Consider the following 24,675-nt stretch of genomic DNA (forward strand, 5'->3'; position numbering starts at 1 on the left):
GGAGCGTGCGTGTGTGCGCGCGTGTGCGCGGGGAGCGGCCGGGGCCACCATCGCCACATAAACAGATGGTTGCTCCTGAGAGCCAGGGACCTGCGACGCTACCTCCTGTTGAAGGAACCACGCCCTTACTGACGGTGAGACATGGCCTGTCCCTGGCGGTGGGCAGGGACCGCTGGTGGGCCTGGCAGGCCCCGTGGTCACCCTCAGGTGCGGGGCCGGCCTGCCAGCACACGCAAAACTGGGGAAGGAACGAGTCCCTGGAGGTGGGCTGACCTGGCCTGCTAGGTGACTGCTCGCAGGAGAGACCAGGCACTAACGGTGGTTGGCTGTCAGGTTTTCAGCAACTGCTGGCACTAATATTCGATGCTTGTCAAATTGTGAGGACGTGTAGGGGATCAGAACCACTCCCTCTTAGTTGTCTGACCTGACCTCAAGGACTACTGAGGTTTGTTTGTTACACGTTTTGGTGTGTGACCTCGACCCCCTCTCCCAGAGGCTAAGACAAGCGGGTCATACACACTCTGGCTCCACATTACTGACGTAACCACCTCCAAACTACTACTTGGGAAGGATTACCCACACCTGGTGGTATCTGACCTGACCTCCAAAGTATTACTAGGGAACAGACACCCACATCTGGTGGTGGTCTGGCCTGACCTCCCAAGGACAATTAGGGAAGGGTCGTTCATACCAGGTGGTGGGTATGATAGGTTAACTGTGTCTCAAGACTGTATGGAGGCAAGGTTAACTTCCACCTTCCCTGCTCAGGGCTGTGCATTATTTGGTTTGGCTGCTTAACCTAGTAGACAATGCTCTAGTGTTGAACTCTCAACATAGTTATTTGATTGTGCATTAGAAACTATGGAATAAATTTATTATAATGTTTATTCAGGTAAAAGTACATTAGTACATTCAAAATTAGTTACAAACATAGTATTGAATTTCTAGATAGAGCTAGTACATACTATGCCTAAAGCCACTAATATGCACAGTGTTTTGGGCAAGATGTGGGGAAAACATTTAGAGGTGGGACTGAAACTTGAATCTAATTGAGATCAAAAGTATAAATTTAATTGGAAAAAGAGGAAAAAGAATGATAATTACATGTAGAAGTAATTTTAACTAAATAAACAGAACACTACAATTTTCTTTAAGTTTATATCACCTGTTATACAAGTTGGTCAATCAATATTGTTTGAAAATAGCAAGACTGGTTGACATTTAGGAGCTAAGCTAGATTACATGAAGTTTACAGTATTAGGTTGTACAGTAATTAGCTCTTCTATACACACAGAAATCACAATAGTGTGATATATATTTATTTATTTATTTATTTATTTATTTATTTATTTATTTATTTATTTATTTATTTATATACAAGAAGGTACATTGGGTTTATGAGAGTACAGAGCATTGAGGTCTTACTTTCTTGTAAAGCCACTAGCATGCATAGCGTTTTAGGCAATATATATATATCAATAATAATGAGAAAATCCACCAAGACTATAGGTGGGCGCAAATCTACGATCCCAGCATTGCCAGCCACGTACTCTACCACTAGATCACTATTGACTTGTTAAAAGTCATACAACCGGATTCCTACTGAAATCACAGGAAGTCTGGAGGCCTCTACTGAAGCCAGTTCAAGTTTTACATATGACCCACAACCACTCGGGTGGAAAGACAGAGTGGTCCTAGAGTGATTTCAGTAGGAATCTGGTCGTATGACTTTTTCTAGTCGGCAGTGATCTAGTGGTAGAGTAAGCGGCTTGGCAATGCCAAGGTCATAGGATCACACCCACCTCATTTCCCTAGTAGATTTTCTCATTGATATATATCAGGTTAATGTGATTTCTGTGTGTTAATGAAGTTGGCGCATAAGGTGTAGGACCACTCTGCCTTTCCACCTGAGTGCTTTAGAGCTCTGTACAGAGATCTAAAGCATTGAGAATCAATGACACCATTTTGGACAGGCTTCTACATATTCAAGATATTAATCATTTGTGGACTACAAAATATCAGTATCTTGGAGTGTGGTTAGATTCTGAAATGACTTTCAACAAGCAAATTCAGTATGTGAAGGGAAAAGGAGAATCTTGATGGAAAAATTGAGACAAATCACAGGGCCACATCTAGGAGTTGAACATAAGGGTGTTAAGAATGTTTTACATACATGCCATTCATTCTCTAGTTGATTATGCAGTGCCTGCCTTACCCACTCTTTTCTTAGTGGGCAAAAGTTAAGGATATTCAAAATGAGTCAATAAGTCATAATGGGTCGTTGATAATGGGACATTATTATTAGGCATTATTTTTTCATTATTTACCTACTTTTGCTATTTACCCATTCACCCTCGTACTGTTTATCCTCACATTTTCATAGTTTACTGACTGACTTCCACTATTTACTTGAAAACAATAACATAAATTCATTTGGATTACTTAGATATTTGGGCTACAGTACTGTATTACTTAGATATTTGGGGACAGTATTTGGATTATTGAGCTCATACAGTATATGATAGTATTATTTGTTGACTTTCAAAAGGGCTTTGACATTGTTAATCATAATAACCTTCACTTTAAATTTCATCACTACAGGTATAGAGTTGGGGAACTCTTCAATACATCCGTTTTGCCTCAGTAACAGGCACCAGTGTGTTTTTGTAAACAATGCTGCTTCTCTCATAATGCCAATTATTATTGTCATTCCACTGGGTTTGCTCCTTTCTCTCATATATATCAATGATTTATCAAATGCCATGTAATGCCTCGAGCCAATGCTATTTGCCAATGACATGACCTTCCTTTTCTCAAACACTAACCTAGAATATATTTATACCGGTCTGGAGTCCACTCCGAGACCGACAACCAGAGCGCAACTCCATAGTCTCCTGAGACTGATGGATGCCTACTACTACTACTAACCCAGTTAGCCTAATTAATACAGTAAATACTGGACTAAAAAAAAGTCTACATGAGGTTGACTATTAACAAACTCACTCATAACATTGAAAAGATATTGCACATTTCTTGGAAATCAACCAGTCTAACAGATCTATGAATAAACAAGAGCCGAAGGAAAATTCTTGGCATACACATAAGTGCCAAATTGAATTGCCATATACAAAAATCTAACAACAAATTATCTAAAACTATAGGCATTCTCTCTAAAACGTATAATACATATCTCACTCAGCCCTGATAATATTATATTATTCAATTTCTCCACATTTTGCCTATGAATTACCACATTGACGTGTCAGTAGGATGACGTCTTTGCTTCTTGCTGGGTCAATGTTCAATCCCCTATGGTCCAAGTAGTTGGGTACCATTCCTTCATCCCTTCTTCATATCCCATTTCCTTGTGTCGCTTCCAAGTGCTATATAGTCATGTTGGCTTAACTCTGTCTCATCATAATATTTTCCCTTTCTTTCACCTAGGAAATATTTGCCTGGGGGATCTACTGCTCAAAACTACTTCAGGTACAATTACTCGACAAAAAATCTTCAATTAGTATCAACAAACTCCATCTCCATTTAGAATGCAGCACCTTTATTTAAATCCTTGAACATGCTAAATTTAAAAATGCAAAACACATTTGTATTTTATATCTTCATGCTCAGAAAGTGTAATAGCAATTTTTACCACATAACTCAAATGGTTCTTGGAAGGGTGTAACAGAATCCATAAACACCACACTAGAAACAAATATCTACTGTACTTTATTTGAATTTTCAAGAATCCAACTTGACCAAAGCAGAAATACCATTCAAATCAAGGGTCCTAAATTGTAGAATGACCTCTTAAATAGAAATATGCAACGATTTCTTTAACCAACTTAAAATTGCTAAGAAGTTCCGGTGACATGTAGTTTATATATATCTACAACACTAGTTAGTATATAAAGTATTTTGGTTCTTCATCCTAATTACGCCAATTGTTTCTACTGTTGTTTTTAGTATATTAAATATTATAAATGTACTATTGCCATATTTACCCTAAAACTAGAATCTAAAGTAATCTGTACTATTTAGCATTAAGTATCACTAGTAAACTGTATGTTGTTTGCTTAATTAGTTAGTTTATTTAACTTTCACATATGCTCAGGTACTGTATATGTTAACTTACATCACATAGTACACACACTAATCTTAAGGGAATGCCCAAAATGCTGTGCATGATTAGTGGCCTATAAGAAATATAAATGTCTGCTATGTAATCACTGTAATCAGATCCTGTCATTTATTAGAAATACAGGTATAATATTTTTATTACTGTACTGAATATGCACTATCCACAGCAGGAAAACTTGAAATTTGAATTATATATCATCATAGATTATATAAATACTTAAACATTTCCTGGATAATGAAATACTTAAACATTTACTGGATAATTAACATTTGTGATTGAATTGCCTCAAAATTCTTGAATTTTTTGCATTTAAATACATAGGGATGTAGAGTATGTGAGTACTGTACTGTATAATAATAAAATAATTACTGTACTATGTAATACTTTAGTATTTTTAATAAAATAATTACTGTACTATGTAATACTTTAGTATTTTTTATTTTGTGCTTTTTATAAAATTATTTGTTTCCTTGTGTATGCGTATGATATTTTAACAAAGTCTTCACTCCTAGATGAGGCGTGGTGCCTGAAAATGACTGCCTTATATGCTTGGGGAGCCAATAGCCATGGGCAGCTTGGCCTGGGCTTTGTCAGTGAGCAGGTTAGTCAAGGTCTCTTCTACATTTTCAATATTTATCAGTAGTAATTAAAGTACTGTACTCTGTTTAATTTCTTTTTGCACCACATACTGATGTCGGATTAACTTTGATTTTACTCAAATAGCTATCGGTACTATATAAATTTGTATTACTGTACTATTGAATATTTTGCAACTTTGCATGGGTTCCTCTAGGCTACTACATAGGAAATTATTATAGTATCTAAACTGTCTAAACCACAATACCATGGATAATACCTATCTAAACCACAATACCCTATCTAAACCACAATACCATGGATAATACCTATCTAAACCACAATACCCTATCTAAACCACAATACCATGGATAATACCTATCTAAACCACAATACCATGGATAATACCTATCTAAACCACAATACCATGGATAATACCTATCTAAACCACAATACCCTATCTAAACCACAATACCATGGATAATACCTATCTAAACCACAATACCATGGATAATACCTATCTAAACCACAATACCATGGATAATAATTATGATGTATATTCTGCTGTCTATGAATTTTAATATAATCATGGCTATTTTTTCTTTTCAGCCTTTTTAAAGAAAGGGCTGAAAGGGCAGATGATACTGACTCCATTCCATTCACCTGGGCTGTGAATTTGATACTGATTCATAGTCTGCACATGACAGACTATTAGTTACCTTTGTTCATTTATTATGCACCCCCACACCCATCTTGAGGTTATCTTGAGATGATTTCGGGGCTTAGTGTCCCCCGCAACCCGGTCCTCGACCAGACCTCCACCCCCAGGAAGCAGCCCATGACAGCTGACTAACTCCCAGGTACCTATTTACTGCTAGGTAACAGGGAGCATCAGGGTAAAAGAAACTCTGCCTATTGTTTCTCGCCGGCGCCCGGGATCGAACCCGGGACCACAGGATCATGCGTCCAGTGTTCTGTCCGCTCTGCCACCGGCTCCCTGAAAGCTCTCCTGGCTCCCTCCCATCCTGTGGGTGGTGCAGTAAAAGGTTACAAAACCACATAATGGGCTCAGAAACTGAACCTCACGATACAATGTAAAAGAAAAGCTAGGGGAGAAATATAAGAGTCATCCCAGGAATTTAGAATTATATATACAGTACATGTTTCTACTTGGATTGTATCTGGATGGGGTTCTGGTGAACTGCTAGGAAGAATAAAAGATCTAGGAGGTGACTGTCAATTTGACGAAAGACCTTGATAAAGTAAGTACATGGAGTAACAAATGAACAGTGAAATTTAATATGAACAAGTGTCAAGTACAGTACTGGAGTGTGGAAAGTTAAAAAAAAAAGCCTTTCAAACCTATCAATTATTGTTAAAAAATGTTAAAGAACTCAGGTTGAGCAAAATCTAGGGGTGCTTTTGGATAGTAAACTATCACCAGAAGATAACACCAAGGGCATAGCAAGTTTAGCTCATGCTTTGCTGAGTAATTTTATAATTGCTTTTAAATTCATGGACAGAGAAATGCTAAAGTATAAAGCTTGACATGTGAGCCTCAAATTAACCATACAGTACTGTACAGTGCAGCAGTTATGTGGTGTCCATATCTCCAGAGCACAAAATATCACTAATTTACAAAAGGTGTACATATATTCTATTAAGTGGTCCCCAGAACTAAAACACAAGAGCTATGAAAAGTCTTGAAGTATTAAACATACCAAAACTTGTAGACAGAATAAAGAGGCAATGTGATTGCCTCACATAAAATTGTGACTGAAATAGACAAAGTTGATAAGGAGGCATATTTTAATTTGCAACTTAAATAAAGAGGCCTTAGATTAAAGCTAAAAGAACAAAGGTTCCCCCGAAATATATGAAAATACTCATTTGTGTACAGAGTGGTAGATGGATTAAATTAAATACCAAAACCAGTAGAAGTTTTAAAACAAATAGCAAAAATGATTGGTAATCAAGACACAACAAGCATAGATCATATCCTGTCATTTCACTTAGGTGATTGTACACTTGCATGCACTCTTGGTATTTTTTTTTGGTAATCAAAATATATTGTTTAATACACAGGTGACTATGCCTACCCGCGTAGAGGACCTCCCTGACAATATAAGTGAACACTGCATATGCACTGCTGTTGGTGGTGGTGGCCACACCTTCCTGCTTACCGCTCAGGGAAGACTATTTGGTGCTGGATGGAACACCAGTGGACAGGTAAAATCTTTAAGCTGACATTGCAAGATTCCTAGTAAATGCTGCTATTATGTTTATTCATCTCATACTATAAACCTATCTCCATTTATCCCCTCAACACAACTGTTATTATGTAGATATATATAATGAGTTATTATTTCAGATCAGTTTAAACAGTGTGGTAATACCTATAACCAGAAAGTAAGACTGCCACTGTTTATATTTTATGATGGATGGTTTAGTACTAAATGATTTTTCATATTTGTGGTCTTCTGATAAATATTTTGGGAGTTATTTTTCTAATCTCTGGTAATTATACAACAATTAGGAGAAATTGTTGTATAATTTTCTATCTTCCTAATGTGCCTACCTTCCTCACCTAATTGTACTCGCCTAATTGTGCTTGCGGGGGGTTGAGCTTTGGCTCTTTGGTCCCCCCTCTCAACCGTCATTCAACTGGTGTACAGATTCCTGAGCCTACTGGGCTCTATCATATCTGCATTTAAAACTGTGTATGGAGTCGGCTTCCACCACATCACTGCCTAATGCATTCCACCTTTTAACTACTCTGACACTGAAAAAGTTCTTTCTAACATCCCTGTGGCTCATTTGGGTACTCGGTTTCCACCTATGTCCCCTTGTTCGCATACCACCAGTGTTGAATAGTTTATCCTTGTCTACCCTGTCAATACCCCTGAGGATTTTATAGGTAGTGATTATGTCTCCTCTTACTCTTGTGTCTTCCAGTATTGTAAGGTGCATCTCTCTCAGCCTTTCCTTGTAACTCATGCCTCTTAGCTCCGGGACTAGTCTAGTGGCATACCTCTGAACTTTTTCCAGCTTCGTCTTGTGCTTGACAAGGTATGGGCTCCATGCTGGGACTGCATACTCTAGGATTGGTCTTACATATGTGGTATACAAGATTCTGAATGATTCCTTACACAGGTTCCTGAATGCTGTTCTGATGTTAGCCAGTCTCGCATATGCCGCAGACATAATTCTTTTTATGTGGGGTTCAGGAGACAGGTTTGTTGTGATATCAACCTCTAGATCTTTCTCTCTGTCCGTTTCATGAAATACTTCATCTCCCATTCTGTATCTTGTGACTGGCCTTCTGTTTCCACCGCCTAGTTTCATTACTTTGCATTTACTCAGGTTGAACTTGAGCAGCCATTTGTTGGACCATTCATTCAATCTGTCCAGGTCGTCTTGTAGCCTCCTACTATCATCCTCTGTTTCAGTCCTCCTCATAATTTTTGCGTCATCAGCAAACATTGAGAGAAACGAATCTATACCCTCTGGGAGATCATTTACATATATCAGAAACAGTATAGGTCCAAGGACTGACCCCTGCGGGACTCCACTTATGACGTCTCGTCAGTCTGAGACCTCACTCCTCATAGTGACTCGCTGTCTTCTGTTGCTTAGGTTCTCCCTTATCCAATGGAGTACCTTCCCTTTCACTCCAACTTTTTCACTAGCCTCTTGTGTGGTACTGTGTCGAGGCTTTCTGGCAATCCAAAAATATGCAGTCTGCCCATCCCTCTCATTCTTGCCTGATTTTTGTTGCCTGGTCGTAGAATTCAATTAGCCCTGTGAGGCAGGACTTGAACCTTGAACCCATGTTGATGCTGTGTTACAAAGTTCCTTTGTTCCAGATGTTCCACTAGCTTTCTTCGCACAATCTTCTCCATCAGCTTGCTTGGTATGCAAGTTAGGGATACTGGCCTGTAGTTCAGTGCCTCCTGTCTATCCCCTTTCTTAAATATCGGGACTACGTTAGCTGCTTTCCAAATTTCTGGCAGTTCTCCTGTTGCCAGTGATTTGTTATACACTATGGATTATACACCTACCTTTGTGTGTGTGTTGCTGTGCAGCCCTAAGGTGCATATTACTATTTGATGTAGGTGGAAGGTGGGTTACTTGTATTTTGTGTTCTGGCTCACCTTTGTGGCTTCTGCTCTCCATGTTTTTGGCTTGGAATTGTTCATTTTTGGTTACTGTAGTTTGCATAATTTTGTTGTCAGGTGCTGACTGGGGGAATATCCCCTGAACCTCAAATCAGAAATATGGTGTTAAGCACGGTGAAACCACTACTTTCTGATCTGATCTTTTGGATGTTTTCATTCCCTTCCATTTTGTGCTTACCTGTCAGTGACTATGAGGGAGTGAGATCTAGCTCTGTGCTCACCTCCTAGCTGTTTATACCTGACACTAATTACTTCTCTATATATTAACATTTTCATCATTTTTTTTAAATTGTGGATGGAATTAGCACAAACTAACTTCAATGTATTCTTTGTATATACAGAGATGTATATACATCTCTTAGTTAATTGCATATCTGGCTTCCAATGATGTCCCCTTGTTCTACCATGTTTTACTTTAAATAGACTTCCTTTGTCCACTTTGTTTCCCCTCAGAAGTTTGTATTTGTTATATTTCCTGTTTCTTCCATCCTCTAAGGTTGTGAGGGGTGAGTTCTCTCGACCTGTCCACATAGCTGAGGCCTCAAAAATTCTGGAAAGAAAAGAAAGAAGAAAGATTTCTACTTTTCCTTGATTCTATCGTCTTCTGCCTTTTCTTTCCGCTTCCCCTTATTTATTTTGCATTTTACTTTTTCTCCTTTAAAACATTTTCAACTTGTTTCTTCTGCAGTGTTATTCTTTTTTGTATAAATGTTAAACCTTGATGCCTGCCTGTTTACAGGTTGGTGATGGAACTCAAGGACGAGCTGTGTCAGGTTTCCAACTTATTCGAGGACTGGAGGGCCATCACATGATTGGAGTTGCATGTGGATGGGCTCACTCTATTGCCCTCAGTCAGTCTGGACAAGTCTGGGTATGGGGGTCAAATAGTCATGGCCAACTGGGGCTTCCAAAGGATGAGGTGAGTTTCAAAGTTTCCATTATGATTCAACTCAAATATTCTTTCCTTGTAAGTAATGTATTGTCAATTTGGCAAAATTGTAATAATAAACAAATAATGACATTCTTTTTACAGGTGCCTTTCACAAGCCTTCCAATCTGCCTGGAACTGACTAATGTGGTGAGTGTATCTGCCGGTTTGCGCCACACTGCAGTGGCCACTCGGGATGGAAGAGTTTACACCTGGGGACATGGTCACCGTGGACAACTTGGCCACATAGACAGTGAAGGCCAATTAGTTAAACTACAACCAACCCCAAGAGTTGTGGATCATATTGAGGGCAAGGTAAGTCAATATCAACCAAGAATTTAGAGTAATCTATAAATGCTAATAACACTATTTTCTGTGGAGAGCCCCTTCGGCTTCCCGGAGCTATACTGGGCTGATGTGCAAATATTAGATCGTAGCAACAATCGAAGGAGTTCTAGGCCTACCGGGGACCAGAGCCAGAACCTGGCCCCCTCAAGAAGAGGCACGAGGAGCAATGGCCTAAAGACACCCCCGTGTAATTGGAAGCAGTCTTTGTCTGCCATCTACCAGGTCAGGCACCCAGAAAGGTAGGCATTCCAAAACAAACTACTACTAGTCAAAAATTGCAAATCGAAAGCCGAACTAGCAAACAGAACTCCCCAATCAAAAACAAGGAAACAAACGTGACGTCACCACAACCGCCGCGCATCCGTCTGAGTAACCTCCCCCTCACCGGGAGGGCAATGGGGGGGGGGGCAGTCCCAGACCTCCACGCTGGCCATTCTCCCCAGTTCATGAGGCTGTTGTGCCGGTGGTGGTCGATCAACTCTGGCTCCATCCTTTGAGCAGTGTTGCAGAGCGTTGTTGTTGTTCAGTGTTGGTGGTGTGCGAGCTTGGAGTAACACAAAAGTACTGGGGTTGCATGCACCTAGGGGCTACCTTCCCTAGAGGCTACCTTCCCTAGGTGTCCTGTAAGTACTGCCCCTGCTGTCCAGGGTTATCTTCCTTGAGTCGTTTGGGAACTATCTCTGCATGGTTCTGTTGCTGTTTGGTGATTGACCACCCATAGGGTTCAGCTGGGGTGGTTCTTACTCCTGTTTGGCCTTGGGTAGGAGGTAGTTTCATTGCTGGCTTGGGCGCGAGGTACTGTGCAGCTGTCTGATAAACACATAGTGACAGGTTCTGTTCACCTGGAGACATTGTACTGTTGTGGAGGTTTTTCTTTTGTTTTTCTTTTGTTTTGCCTGGTGGCGGGGTCTGCCTGGTGTGGTGGTAGGACCACTTGTAGGATTTTGATGGCCCTCCACTAGGTCCCCGTGCTTGCACACGTTGCAGGGGTTCAGCTTTTAGTTTGTTTGCTTGGTATCGCTGGGATAACTGGTTAGCGGTACCTCGCCTGGGCTTCCCTTAGCAGTCAGCCTAAGGGCCCTGGGAACCCCCATTGGGGCTCACTAGTCTGATGGAGGAGACCTTTGAGTGAAACCTTGCTTTGTGCGAGTTTGAAGGATGCTCTGTCGCCTTGACTCAGGGTGACACTCACTGTCTTTGCCTCTGCCATGCTGCTTGTTGGGTCAGTGACACCTTTAACCCGGAGTCCTGCGAGCGGTGTTCCTTGCTTGTACTCCAATTCACCCAGTCCACCGAGATTGATATTCGGTGGACTGAATAGACTTCCCCGCTCTATAGCGGGCAAAATATGCCACTTACGATTTTTTTATTATTTTCCTGTGATCAGGGAACGCAAATTAACAGGTTTAGAAGAATTTTTTTTTTGTTATACACCTGTGAGTGACAATGGCCAAATAGCCCTTAGCAACACAAGGGTTAAGGGGGCTAGGTTCTGGCTCTGGTCCCCGGTAGGCCTAGAACTCCTTCGATTGACTGTTGTCACGGTCTAATAAATACACATCAGCCTGATATAGTTCCGGGGAGCCTCCGGGTCTCACCCAGAAAATGGCATTTAATCACATTCAATGCTGGTTTTTTACTCTTGTATATCACCACTTGTATGGTGATCAGGTGGCTTCTTTGATGGTGTCCCACCTGTGAGCTTCATCTCGGTGACAATACTGTATAAGGTTTCCTGGTGTTCTTTTCGCCATTTTCTCTTTCTTCGTAGGTTGTCTTCTATTTCTGATCAGGTTGTTTAGTCCTTTCTTGGCGTTTTTAGGACCGTCATTTGATGCTAATACTGTCTCCTCTTATCATGTGGCACTGATAGAGCCACTCCTGCTTGCGTTTGGGGAAGATATCACTTCGGCCCCATTTCTCATGCTTTCTCGTGTTTTGTTTCACCTCCGGCCTGCTCATGTGCTACCTGAGCTGCCCTGGTCCTTGGACCAGGTCCTCTCTTCTCCTCGGTTTGTGGTGGCCTCTTCGGTTCAAGATTGTTTTTCCAAGGCTCTGTGTCTGTTCCATTGGCCTCTGGGGGTCGGGTTTGTGAGCTTCATGCTCTCCTCCGGCAAAGGGGTTTCTGCTCTTTCGTTCCTGGTGGTCAGTTTGTTCGTTTGCAGCCGCCTCATTCTTTTCTGGCAAAGACCAAGATGGTGGCCTTTCGGAGGGGCCCTTGGTTCATTGATGCTTGGTTGGTCAGACCAGGGGAGCATCATGTGTTGTGTTCGGTTGTGGCTCTTCGCCGTTACTGCGTACCTCGGCTTCTGTGGCCTGGGACACGCTTTTGGGTTGATCCGGTTTCTCTCATTTTCTGGTCCAGGGCTCAGGTCTCCCAGGTCATCTGCAGGTTTGCGGATGACCATCCGCAGGTCATCCTCCCAGGTTTGCGGCATGCACGCCGCAAACTTTGAGATCATGTCCCTGGCGGTGCGGGTAAGCGCACAGCAACACCGAAATGTGTATACTCGTTTCAGTTTTTTCACCTTAATTCTCGTGCTACATCGTTCGTTTTGATATCATTGCGTTCATAATAGAATTCCCTGCAGGTGTATATGCATATAATGTCCAAAAGCCTGGCCTGACTCCCTGCAGTAAAGCCTAAAGTTACCCATAAACGAGCACCAATTTGCATACCGCAACCTAATGTATATACTCGTTCAGTTTGATAACATCAATTTTTGTGTTATGTCTTTCATTTTGGATTCAAATTGTTCACAATATAAAGGCGCATATTTTAAAACTAGTCCCATAACAATAGATCAATAAATAGAATTTTAACAAATATTTTAAATTTTAGATGCTCATCATCACAAAATTATTTATATCTTTCCAGTGTTCTGACATCAATTTTCGTATTACATCTTTCAATTTGGTATCGAATTGTTCGCAATCTAAAGGCGCACATTTTAAAACTAGTCCCATAATAATAACACAATAAATGGAATTTTAACATATTTTAAATTTTGGATGCAAAAAGTATTTACTTGTATAATCTTTCCAGTGTTCTGACATCAACTTCCGTGCTATATCTTTCATTTTGGTATCAAATTGTGCGCAATCTAAAGGCGCACATTTTAAAACTACTCTCAGATTGATCGGATAAAATTAAAATTTTTAATAAATATCATAAAATTTGGACGCCGCTCTTGTCACCGGCTCAGACACAAGAGAAAAATTGAGGACGCCAGGGCCGTTTCGAGGGTGCGAAAGTGTTAACCAAATTAAGAAATCTTTAACTCTACTTATACAGTTATATTTAAAGTTTCTAATGCCTGGGAGTAACTTTGTCATCCTTTGCTGAACATGTTCAAGTGAATTTACGTCCATTCTATAGTATGGAAACCAAAACTGAACTTCATAATCAAAATGGGACCTAACAAGATCAAGATACAGCTGAGGAATGACATTAATTGTTTTATTGCTAACACTTCTAGAAATGAATAAAGTATCCTATTTGCCTTGTGCCATACATTTATGCATTGATTTTATGGTTTTAAATTTATACTAATCACAACCTCCCCATAGATTTTTTTCACAATCAGACTTTGCAATTTCCAGCCAATATCTGCTAAGTCTTATCATTACTTAGATGTGGAACCTCACATTTGTCAGCATTAAACTGCATCTGCCAATCTTTTGTATATTTCAAAAGATTATCTAGATCATCTTGAAGCACTTTTGAGTCTTCTGAATCTATTTCATTACAGTCAATGGTGTATTTTTTTTAGAATATTGAGTAAAGGCATTTAATTTGAGAACAGTGTAAGGCACTTGCAAATAAGAGAAAATATTGTACATTTATAATATTAAACCATTACCAGATTTGAGTTAAAGGTTTCAAACCAAAAGATTGCAGAAGTGGATCAAGATTTATTTTAATGTATATTTATGTATTATGAATGACATTGCAATGTACAGTTATTTTGTGCTGACTGATTGTACATAGAAATTTCATTAATTAATTCTTTATAAGTAAAATTTCATGTGGAATACAAGTCAAACAATAAATTATATTTAATTTTCGTACTATTAGAAATTTACTCAGAAATACGTCTACTCAGGTTTTAAGCGTTGCCTGCGGACAGAGCACAACATATGCTCTTGCTGCCGAGGGCCACGTTTTGGCCTGGGGAGATAACAAATGGGGACAACTCGCACACGACCCAAGGTGAGCACTCTTTATTCCATATTGTGTCTGGTGGAGCAGTAGGATGACTTGACCTAACATTGCAAAAGTTGTTGCCACACATTGTTGCCACACATTGTTGACACACACTGTTGCCCCACACTGTTGCCACACAAGCATAACATTGACCAAACATGCATTGTTGTTGCCACACAGTTCATTGTTTGCTTTAGTTTTAATCTGTTGCACTTGTACCAACATTGTTTGTTTACTGTGGGGTCATGTTTACTGTGCTACTGTATGGATCATGTTTACTGTTTTGGCATATTTTTTTGTGTTTTCTACTTCAGTTTTTTAACTTTATCATAAGAACTTGTCTGTAGGATGTATTAATATGCTGTTGTGTATCCCACTGGTTGTGAGGAGTCTAGATGTAATGGTCTTCTTAATACATACATTTTGTCTGGGGTTTCTGGCTGGTTAAGTATTGGCTATGTACTCCATAAATGGATATTCCTGGAAGGATTTTTTTTATGTGACTCACAGGCTTATTATTATTTTAATTGTTGTTATATCTGGTGAATACCTTTGCCTATTTACTTAATAATTTCAGTACTTAAATACAGTATAATTATACAATGAAGGTCATCACTATTGTTATTGTGCCATTTTGGCCTTTGGTACTACTGTGTTTCTGTTTGAATACAATTTACTGTGTTAAATTGAACACACAAGTACGTCTGCATATTTGAACACAACATAAACCCCTGCACTGCACATGGTGCCTTAAGGCGCTAGACTGTTGGTGCGCATAGAGCCTTATGGTGCTTGAAGGTATATTGTAGGATTCAAAAATCCTTCACAGTCACTTGGTTACAAGATGTGGAGGCCTGAGGCTCCAGTGAGTGTCCGCCGTCGTCAAAAAACTTCAGTGCATGCCCCATGGCCATGGGTAGTCTCAGGTTGAAGGTAGCAATCATGATGGACACATCTACATCTAGCTCCAAGTCACCAGTTGGTCGCGTCGTTGAGAAAACGCCCGCAGATGATGAAATACAAGTCAGGTTGTTTGAAGATGACCATGCTAGTGATATTGATGACCCAAATCCAGAAAAAGACCTGACACAGGTGTTGAATAAGAGTGATACTGACATAGATGTGAACAGTGCAGGGAGCATGTACAGTACACAGCTTTTATATTGTTATCTTGAGGTTATCTTGAGATGATTTCGGGGCTTAGTGTCCCTGCGGCCCGGTCCTCGACCAGGCCTCCACCCCCCCAGGAAGCAGCCCGTGACAGCTGACTAACTCCCAGGTACCTATTTACTGCTAGGTAACAGAGGCATCAGGGTGAAAGAAACTCTGCCCATTGTTTCTCGCCGGCGCCCGGGATCGACCCCAGGACCACAGGATCACGCGCCAGTGTTCTGTCCACTCAGCCACCGGCTCCTACATGCAATACTGCACTCATTACCCCCCACTTGGGTAATAACATGGATCACGTTATTATCTAAGTGGGTAATAATGTGATCCAGGATTACTGGAACAAAGACAGCATTATTTCAACCCACTGTTCAGCAAGTACTTGGCTCTCGATACGTTCCTGCCACTTCTCAGGTGCCTACACTTCGAGAATGAGAATAATGAAGATGAAGGAAAGACCTAATTTTATGTTTGTGTATTAAAAACCAAATTTTTAGATGTGACCAACATCCTTTCTCGAGGTACTGAATGCAATGTTCCGAACAAGATTCTAGGAGTTTGTACTTATATGTCTGGCAGAGTTTGGTGGTGTTTGGCACAACAACAAACCACCTCACAATAATACACCTCCCATACTTCTGTCATGACAGTCTTGATATTACATAGCCTAAACTCATTATATTGCCTGTATTGCACTCATTATATTGCCTGTATTGCACTCATTATATTGTTGTACAGTACTTACTACACTATCCTAGAATCTTTGTTGTATAATTTTTATTGGTAATAGTTCCTCCTCAGTATTGTAGTCTTAAGGTACACTATAGAGTACTGTAATTAAAATTTATTAGTGAAATTTTGCTACATAGTATTTGTAATGCATTTTTACATCAGATTTGTGTAATTTTATAATATTAATACATTCCCTCAAACAAACAGAAATGTAGCGTACTTCACATGCCCCTTGACAATCCCACACAACTACTTCGGTGGTGAGCGAGTAACCTGGCTGCGAGCTGGCTGGACTCACTGTGTTGTGGGTGTTACATCTGGTGCTGTCTATGTTTGGGGCCGGGCAGATTATGGCCAAATTGGACCGTCGGAAGATGAGAAAGAGGATTCTAGCTCAGATACTACAGCAAGTGAAGTTCTTCAAAAACGTTGCAGGTAACCGTTTTTTTATCCTGAAGAGTTTTTAGGATATTTCCTTTACTGGATTAACTAGGCAAGGTTCTAGTAATATAAAACAGGAGATTTACTGTTACTAACCTTACAATTCCATTTAAACATTTTTAAAATCTGTGCCAAAATTAAGATGTTGCACTTGGGTCAAATTATATCAGTAATATATTTGCAATCATAAAAAATTATATTATTTTTCACACATTTCACATGAGTGATGAGCCTGTTTTAGACTGGATCACTAAGATAGGACGAGAAAAAGAAAGCCGGATAAACTGTCAGAAAGCATTTTACTGATCCCCATAAAAAAAGATGATGAATGGCAAGTTGGCAAGATGCTGAACTGGGTAAGGGAGTAGCAGACACAGGAAAGAGGGTCGTAGTCAGAGAACTCAGGTTAAAGGGATGTAACAGGCGGGGGACTCTCCTAGGAACTTGAGCACTTCTAGGCACACAGAAATCTCAATAGTGTGATGCATCAAATGAATAAATTCACAAGGGCCGTGATGAGGGTTCGAACTCACACCTGGGATGATTCCAGACGCTGCCTTAGTCAACTAGGCCATCACTTGGTCAAAAGAATTGCAACCGGGAATTCCACTGAATTTACACGGATCCTGCAGCCTCTCCGAGATACAAACCAGGGTTTTACACAATTCCCCCATGCACTCGGGCTCTGCCAACAAGCTGTTCTACCTCTTCGTCCTCACTTCAATACAATGAAGAGGTAGAACAGCTTGTTGGCAGAGCCCGAGTGCATGGGAGAATTGTATAGAACCCTAGTTTGTGTCTCGGAGAGGCTGCAGGATCCGTGTGAATTTAGTGGAATTCCCGGTTGCAATTCATTTCACCATGTGGTGGCCTAGTCGACTAAGGCGGCATCTGGGATCATCCCGGGCTTGAGTTTGAAGCCTCATCACGGTCCTTGTGGATTTATTCGCTCCTAGGCTTTCTATTTCTAATTATTGTGAATGACCTACCTAAGGAAGTACATTCTTGCATGTTTGTGTTTAAAGGTAACATAATACTAATAAAGAAGGCAGAAACTGAGGATGAATGTAAAGTTTTGGAAGTAAGCCTTGATAAAGTTCAACAGTGGGGAGGCGCAGTGCTGTTAAAAGTTCAGCCTCAACATTCGCAAGGTAATGACGGTGGAAAAAGGTGAAAGAAGAGCAAAACAAAATTATACCATTTGGGGAAGAGGACTAAAGAAATTAGCAAGAAAAAGACTGTAGTGGACATGTTCCAGAACATGGGCAATGGGAAAACAATGAATAATTCAAGACAATTTATTCAACCTATATTAGACCAATACTAGAGTATATAATACCATTATGGAATATGTACCTTGTGAAACACACAAGGAATTCATCAAAGTACACAGCTGTACCAAAGGGAAGTACCTGCATTAAGAGGACAGGGCTGTGAAGATAGGTTAAGAGAGCTTAACCTAACAACCATGGAGGAGAGAAGGAGCAGAGAATATGATCAAGGTGTACAAGATACCAAAGGTAATAGACAAGGTGGACAGCTTCTCTGAATAGAGAAAAGGGAATACTGGTATGAATATGAAATGCAAACAACTTATAGAAAGGTCAGGAAGTACATGTACTATACTTGGTATGGATAATCACCAAATGGAATGTATTTAAAATTTATATTCTTGCCACTTTGGTTCACAAGTTTAAAAAGAGAACTTAAACATCGTGAAATTTTAAAGTTGTCTAGGCAAAAAACCAGCGTTGAATTTTGAGGTTATCTTGAAATGGTTATCTTGAGATGATTTCGGGGCTTTAGTGTCCCCGCGGCCCGGTCCTCGACCAGGCCTCCACCCCCAGGAAGCAGCCCGTGACAGCTGGCTAACACCCAGGTACCTATTTTACTGCTAGGTAACAGGGGCATAGGGTGAAAGAAACTCTGCCCATTGTTTCTCGCCGGCACCCGGGATCGAACCCGGGACCACAGGATCACAGTCCAGCGTGCTGTCCGCTCGGCCGACCGGCTGAATGTAATGAAATGCCATTTTCTGGGTGAGACCCAGAGGCTTCCTAGAGCTTATCCAGGCTGATATGGAACTGTTAGACTTTGGTATTAGTCACTGTGAATGGAGTTCTTAGGCCTACCGGGGACCACGAGCCAGAACCTGGGCCCCCTCTAGAGAGAATCGAGGAGCAACGGCCCAGAAAATTGCCCGTGTGATTTGGATCATTCTATGTCTGCCATCATGCTTGTTTGCTTGTTTTTCTTTGGAGAGTTCTGTCCACTCGTTTGACTTTTAGTAGTAGTTTCAAACAGAATAGGGGTTTGTTTTAGGATGCTTACCTTTCTGGGTGCCTGACCTGGTTGATGGCAGACATAGAATCTCCAAATCACATGTGCAATTCTATAGGCCATTGCTCCTCGTGCTTCTCTGAGGGGAAGGCCATGTTCTGGCTCGTGGTTCCTGGTAGGCCTAAGAACTCCATTCACAGTGACTAATGCCAATGTCTAATTGTTCCATATCAGCCTGGGGCCAGGTTCACGAAACAGTTAAGCAAGTACTTACGAACGTGTGCATCTTTCCCCAATCTTTGATGGCTTTGGTTACATTTATTAAACAGTTTACAAGCATTAAAACTTCCCAATCAACTGTTGTTATTGTTATAAATAGCCTCCTGGTTATTCGGAGCTCATTAACTGTTTAATAATTGTAAACAAAGCCGCCAAAGATTGAGAAAAGATGTACAGGTTCGTAAGTGCTTGTGTAACTGCTTCGTGAATCTGAACCCTGGATAAGCTCCGGGGAGCCGAAGGGGCTTCCCCCAGAAAAGCTAGCAATTGTTGCATAAAACTCAAGACTTCATTCCCCTGTAGTCATCAATTGGAGAGTGCAGAAAAAGGAAAATGATGGAACAATAACAAAACATGAATAATTTTACCAAATAAAGTAATTGAAAGTAATAGAATAAATACAATTCAGAATAGATTAGGCAAATATTGCTCCTCAAATCCATGCCTTACATTGTTCATATTACCATATGCTTCCCATAAACAAACAGCCCAAATTGGATCTAATAGACTGTTGCTGTTGGAATTCCTTTGTAATACTGTACTTTAGAGAGTATTAGATTAAAAAAAAAAGGGATCTATGACTATAGTAGAATGGCTTCAATATTAACACTTTAGAGGATTAGGATTATAGAAGTTAGTAAATATTAAGTAGTGTATGTAGTAGCTAATTGCCAGTCATAAATCACTGAATTGCTTAAAACTAAATTGGTATTTAAATTAATTTTCTCATATACAATACTGCAAAGATTTAAAAGTAAAAGAATAAGGTATTCTTCCTTGAACAGTTTCACTGCCATTTCTGTTCTACTGCTTTGCTCATAGAGGGGGGTCAAAGTCTTCCAGAGATGAGTCATTTTTCTGTAAAACTGAGATTCTGTATGCTCTACGACTTATATTTTATGTGTCATCAATTTGTTTTCTTGCAGTCGAGTCTCCAAGTGATCTCATAACCTTGGTGTCTTTTAACCCTTTTTACCCTGTAGTGATCGAGATTCATTATTGGTTGTACCTCATCTTTAGCAAAGTAAGACAGTTTAGCTTTGTTAGGCTCCCAGCCAGATTGATGCTGCTTCTAATGACCTTGTGGATGCTGCCGCTGCTGTAGAGGTCTTTTGTGGCTGTCCCATCTTCCTGAATTAATTTCTTCACTCTGATTTCTACCCCCGTCATTCATAATGCAAATAGCAACCATTTGAAGGAGAGAAAAAATTACATACTGTACTCGTGCGATCATAACATTAAGTAGGAAATGTCTCTGGCTAGGTAACATTGGCCACACAAGATTAACCCTTGAAATGCAGATTCCATCCCCCAGATGTTTGACTTATGGTGCTCATACACTCTTCAGATGTTTTAGGTATTTGGCAACATTGAAACCCCCTGCTAGAACACGGCATTCTCAATTGGTATTTGAGGCCTCCTTTTAACATCTACCATCTTGAAAAGTGACTTACAATTTTTGGGATATTGTTCATATTCTTACATCAGGGTTTTTAACAATGTAAGATACAAAAACCTTGTTTTACATTCTATTTTTCTGTGAGGATGTGGTGCCCACATGCCCGTGTCATGCAAGGTTATGTAACCCTTGCTCAGTACAAGGGCTAACTATTGTTACACTGCAACAGACCTGCGGCTGTCTGCCAAAGTGCCTTATTTTGCCAAGTTGTGCACCTCATTACATGCCCCAATTTTCTAAATGATCAATAATTTTTCTTTCCCACTGTTCCTCGATAAATTTCTTGGTGAATCACATACTCTTAATATATTTTTTTCCTTTCGTATTGGCTTCCTGAATGATGTCTAGGAGCTTTCGTATATTGTGACAGGTGGTGCTATAGAGATTTCCTGGCTTAGCTCTATGTTTTGATAATTATCGGTGCTTGTTTAGGAGGTTCTAGGCATTGTTCTGCATAATGGGTTAGTGCCAGTACTTGGTTTTGAACTTTAATATCATCTACATAACTACTTGAGTAGATTCTTTTAACAATTTTCTTTTAGACTTGTAGTTGTTTCTATTTAAATCAATATGGATTTTACTATTATATGTTTTCTATTAATATACTATTATATATTTAAATGAATATGGATTTTACTATTATATGAACAGAAGTTGGTTTTAGGGAGTTAGCCATCTGTCACAAGTACAGTAACAGCTTTCTTAGTACAAGAGAAAAGGAGTTATTCTGTTCAAGTAAACTATTTTTGTAATGCAATAATTTTGTTTAATTTGAGATATTGTATTTGTTTCACAGATATATTCCAAATTGTTTGAGGCTAAACAACAGTATACGAGGAGTGGCCTGTGGATCGGAGCATAATCTTGCCATAACTGGAAGTGCTGGTGAAGTTACTTCACTCTATGCTTGGGGATGGAATGAACATGGCAACTGTGGGGATGGGACAACACGCAACATTCATCGTCCCACAAGGGTGCCACTCCCGGGAAACCTACAGATCATAGGAGCTGGTTCGGGCCACTCATTTGCACTTGTAAAACTATTTTAGTATTTCTCTCTTGCTGCAAGAAGAGATGTAGAAGATAAATTTGGGTGATAGTGTATTTTTAGTGAGGAGTGTGTCGTGTTGATTATGAGGCTTTATTGCAAACTATTAAACATTGTGGGTTCTTGTTTGCTATAAATCCCACAATTGGAAAATAGTGGTTAGGATTTGTGTGTTGTAAGAGTGTTATGCTAACATTAGAGTGAATATTGACTGTTTTGGATGGTCAGTTCATGATGAATCATAATATTCATAGTTGGCTTTCTCTCACCAACAATTATTACTCTTTTTTTAAATAAAATATTTTTTGTACGATCATTATTAAAGACACCTTTTTTACTGTATAAGAGTGTTTTATGATTATTTTGATTATTATGGATTTGATCAACCAGGTTGTGGTTGAGTGACTTGTATTAGAGTGAGCTACATGTGTATATAACCAGACGTCTTTCTCACAGTATTTAAACAATGGCAATGGAGGTACATTTCTGCATTATTCATAAAGTTTGTTTATCATTTGTACATATTGTTCATCGCTTAACAATTTGTGATTTTAATCCATATAATGAAATGCCCTGAAAATGGCAAATTGTGTACACAAGATTAAGAAAAGTATGCTATTATTTTCAGGCCTTGATTTATGAATTGATAATATAACACAGGACATTCAGTTTTTTGTTTGAACCTTATACTTTTCTTCACATACATGTTGAATAATTGTAAACTTGCTCAGGACTTCAAAAAGACACTACGTATATGTTTTCATCAAAATCAGCAAATAGTAGGTAAAGTAGTGTGCTTGTTGGGAGTTTATGGTAAACAGTCACCTTAACAGTCTAGCTAGTGTAGTCTACCATAAGTCAGCTAGTTTTATAAGCTCGAAAAGAGCACCTAATAAATTGTAGTCTAAAAATATAGCTGCATCTGTTTGTTTATAAATGATTTTGGCAAATGGTTTATGTAAATTTTGCTTGTAGCATCTTTCTTGTTCTCAGTGCTGTGTTCTCAGTGCTGTGTTCTCAATGCTGTGTTCTCAATGCTGTGTTCTCAGTGTTGTGTTCTCAATGCTGTGCTCTCAGTGCTGTGCTCTCAGTGCTGTGTTCTCAATGCTGTGTTCTCAGTGCTGTGTTCTCAGTGCTGTGCTCTCAGTGCTGTGTTCTCATTGCTGTGCTCTCAGTGCTGTGCTCTCATTGCTGTGCTCTCAATGCTGTGCTCTCAGTGCTGTGTTCTCAGTACTGTGTTCTCAGTGCTGTGTTCTCAGTGCTGTGCTCTCAGTGCTGTGTTCTCAGTACTGTGTTCTTAGTGCTGTGTTCTCAGTGCTGTGTTCTCAGTGCTGTGCTCTCAGTGCTGTGTTCTCAGTACTGTGTTCTTAGTGCTGTGTTCTCAGTGCTGTGCTCTCAGTACTGTGTTCTTAGTGCTGTGTTCTCAGTGCTGTGTTCTCAGTGCTGTGCTCTCAGTGCTGTGTTCTCAGTACTGTGTTCTCAGTGCTGTGCTCTCAATGCTGTGTTCTCAGTACTTGCCTAGTTGTGCTTGCAGTGGTTGAGCTTTGACTCTTTGGTCCCGCCTCTCAACTGTCAATCAACTGGTGTGTAGCAGTGCTGTGCTCTCAGTGCTGTACTCTGTGCTGGAAGCCTATTTGTAAAGACAGGCTAAACCAAAATTTTTCCATTCACTCTCAACAATGTTTTTCACGTGTTTCTGTTAAGTGGCTCGTGCAGAATCCAATTCCAATGCTCATTGACACTCCAGATATCTATTGGGTATATATGATATTTTCTCCATTTTGGCATCAATGAAAAGTTCTGAACATTATTATTTTAATGTTACATCAGTCATTTGTTTACTTCTGTGGTCATAGCAGGTGATGCATGTAGGATGTTCCCCCACATTGTGGGTGATGCTTGCAGAATCTTCCCCACATTGTGGGTGATGCTTGCAGAACCTTCCCCATATTGTGGGTGATGCTTGCAGAACCTTCCCCACATTGTGGGTGATGCTTGCAGAACCTTCCCCACATTGTGGGTGATGCTTGCAGAACCTTCCCCACATTGTGGGTGATGCTTGCAGAACCTTCCCCACATTGTGGGTGATGCTTGCAGAACCTTCCCCACATTGTGGGTGATGCTTGCAGAATCTTCCCCACATTGTGGGTGATGCTTGCAGAACCTTCCCCACATTGTGGGTGATGCTTGCAGAATCTTCCCCACATTGTGGGTGATGCTTGCAGAACCTTCCCCACATTGTGGGTGATGCTTGCAGAACCTTCCCCACATTGTGGGTGATGCTTGCAGAACCTTCCCCACATTCCTCAGTTGTTGGTTTACCTTCATGTGCCACAAAACTCTAATAAGATTACATCAAAGTATACTGTGAAGAGTTGATGATGACTGAACCCAGTAAGTAAGTTACAGCTATTTTAGAGATGCTAATGTAGATATAAGGAATGTTTAATATTTTCTACTTTAGTATGATGGAGTGTAATTTACTTTTGTTTTTAAATTACTCCTATTGTAAATGCTGTTTCTCTGAAGAAGTACCTCTGTTCCCATTCTCATTCCTTATTGAAGTCGACTGCAAATTGTGTGTGTTGATAATTAAAACAGGGTAGTGTGCCATATGCTGGATAAAAGACTAAAATTTGACAAAATATCATAAGTATGTAATTTTTGCATCCATTTTCTCATGGATGCCACTGCTAAAGAGGCTGTTGGTACCTGTCCCATCTCCCAGAACTGAATTCCTTACTCTGATATCTACAATGTCATTAATAATGCCATCCAAAACTATTGCAGAGATGGGTAAATAGCTATTATGAAAATCAAATTACATAGTGAAATGTGATCTGTTCTCATAGCCTTCCTTCAGCTACTGAAATAGGAAGTGGAAACATTTCTGG

General features: G+C 40.0%; 2 protein-coding genes across 4 annotated transcripts; both read left to right on the forward strand.

Moving 5' to 3' along the window:
* LOC123774173 (secretion-regulating guanine nucleotide exchange factor) lies at positions 1-24,294 on the forward strand. Of its 3 annotated transcripts, XM_045768323.2 has the most exons (9): positions 30-134; positions 3,445-3,486; positions 4,651-4,739; positions 6,800-6,943; positions 9,632-9,811; positions 9,926-10,135; positions 14,275-14,381; positions 16,482-16,709; positions 21,530-24,294. In XM_045768323.2, exons 3-9 carry the CDS (start codon positions 4,671-4,673, stop codon positions 21,780-21,782), a joined length of 1,191 nt encoding a protein of 396 aa, XP_045624279.1. In that variant the 5' UTR covers positions 30-134; positions 3,445-3,486; positions 4,651-4,670; the 3' UTR covers positions 21,783-24,294. The 3 variants fall into 3 exon arrangements, with proteins under 3 accessions (XP_045624270.1, XP_045624279.1, XP_069178124.1); XM_045768314.2 differs by lacking the exon at positions 3,445-3,486 and having other exon boundaries at positions 1-134; XM_069322023.1 differs by lacking the exons at positions 30-134; positions 3,445-3,486 and adding an exon at positions 207-445.
* Positions 22,731-23,303, forward strand: LOC123773484 (keratin-associated protein 10-6-like). Its single transcript, XM_045767301.2, has one exon. The coding sequence runs from the start codon at positions 22,731-22,733 to the stop codon at positions 23,301-23,303; it is 573 nt and encodes a 190-aa protein (XP_045623257.2).
* Positions 24,295-24,675: the final 381 nt, after the last annotated feature.

The sequence above is a fragment of the Procambarus clarkii genome, chromosome 10 (genome assembly GCF_040958095.1).
Source record: "Procambarus clarkii isolate CNS0578487 chromosome 10, FALCON_Pclarkii_2.0, whole genome shotgun sequence".
Classification (NCBI taxonomy): Eukaryota; Metazoa; Arthropoda; class Malacostraca; order Decapoda; family Cambaridae; genus Procambarus; species Procambarus clarkii.

Bases quoted from the DNA above. Each gene is read 5' to 3' on its own strand.
- LOC123774173 (XM_045768314.2), top strand. From the start codon at position 4,671: ATGACTGCCTTATATGCTTGGGGAGCCAATAGCCATGGGCAGCTTGGC. The intron at 6,944-9,631 runs GTAAAATCTTTA...GCCTGTTTACAG, and splicing joins GATGGAACACCAGTGGACAG to GTTGGTGATGGAACTCAAGG. The intron at 14,382-16,481 runs GTGAGCACTCTT...TCAAACAAACAG, and splicing joins CAACTCGCACACGACCCAAG to AAATGTAGCGTACTTCACAT.
- LOC123773484 (XM_045767301.2), top strand. From the start codon at position 22,731: ATGGTTTATGTAAATTTTGCTTGTAGCATCTTTCTTGTTCTCAGTGCT.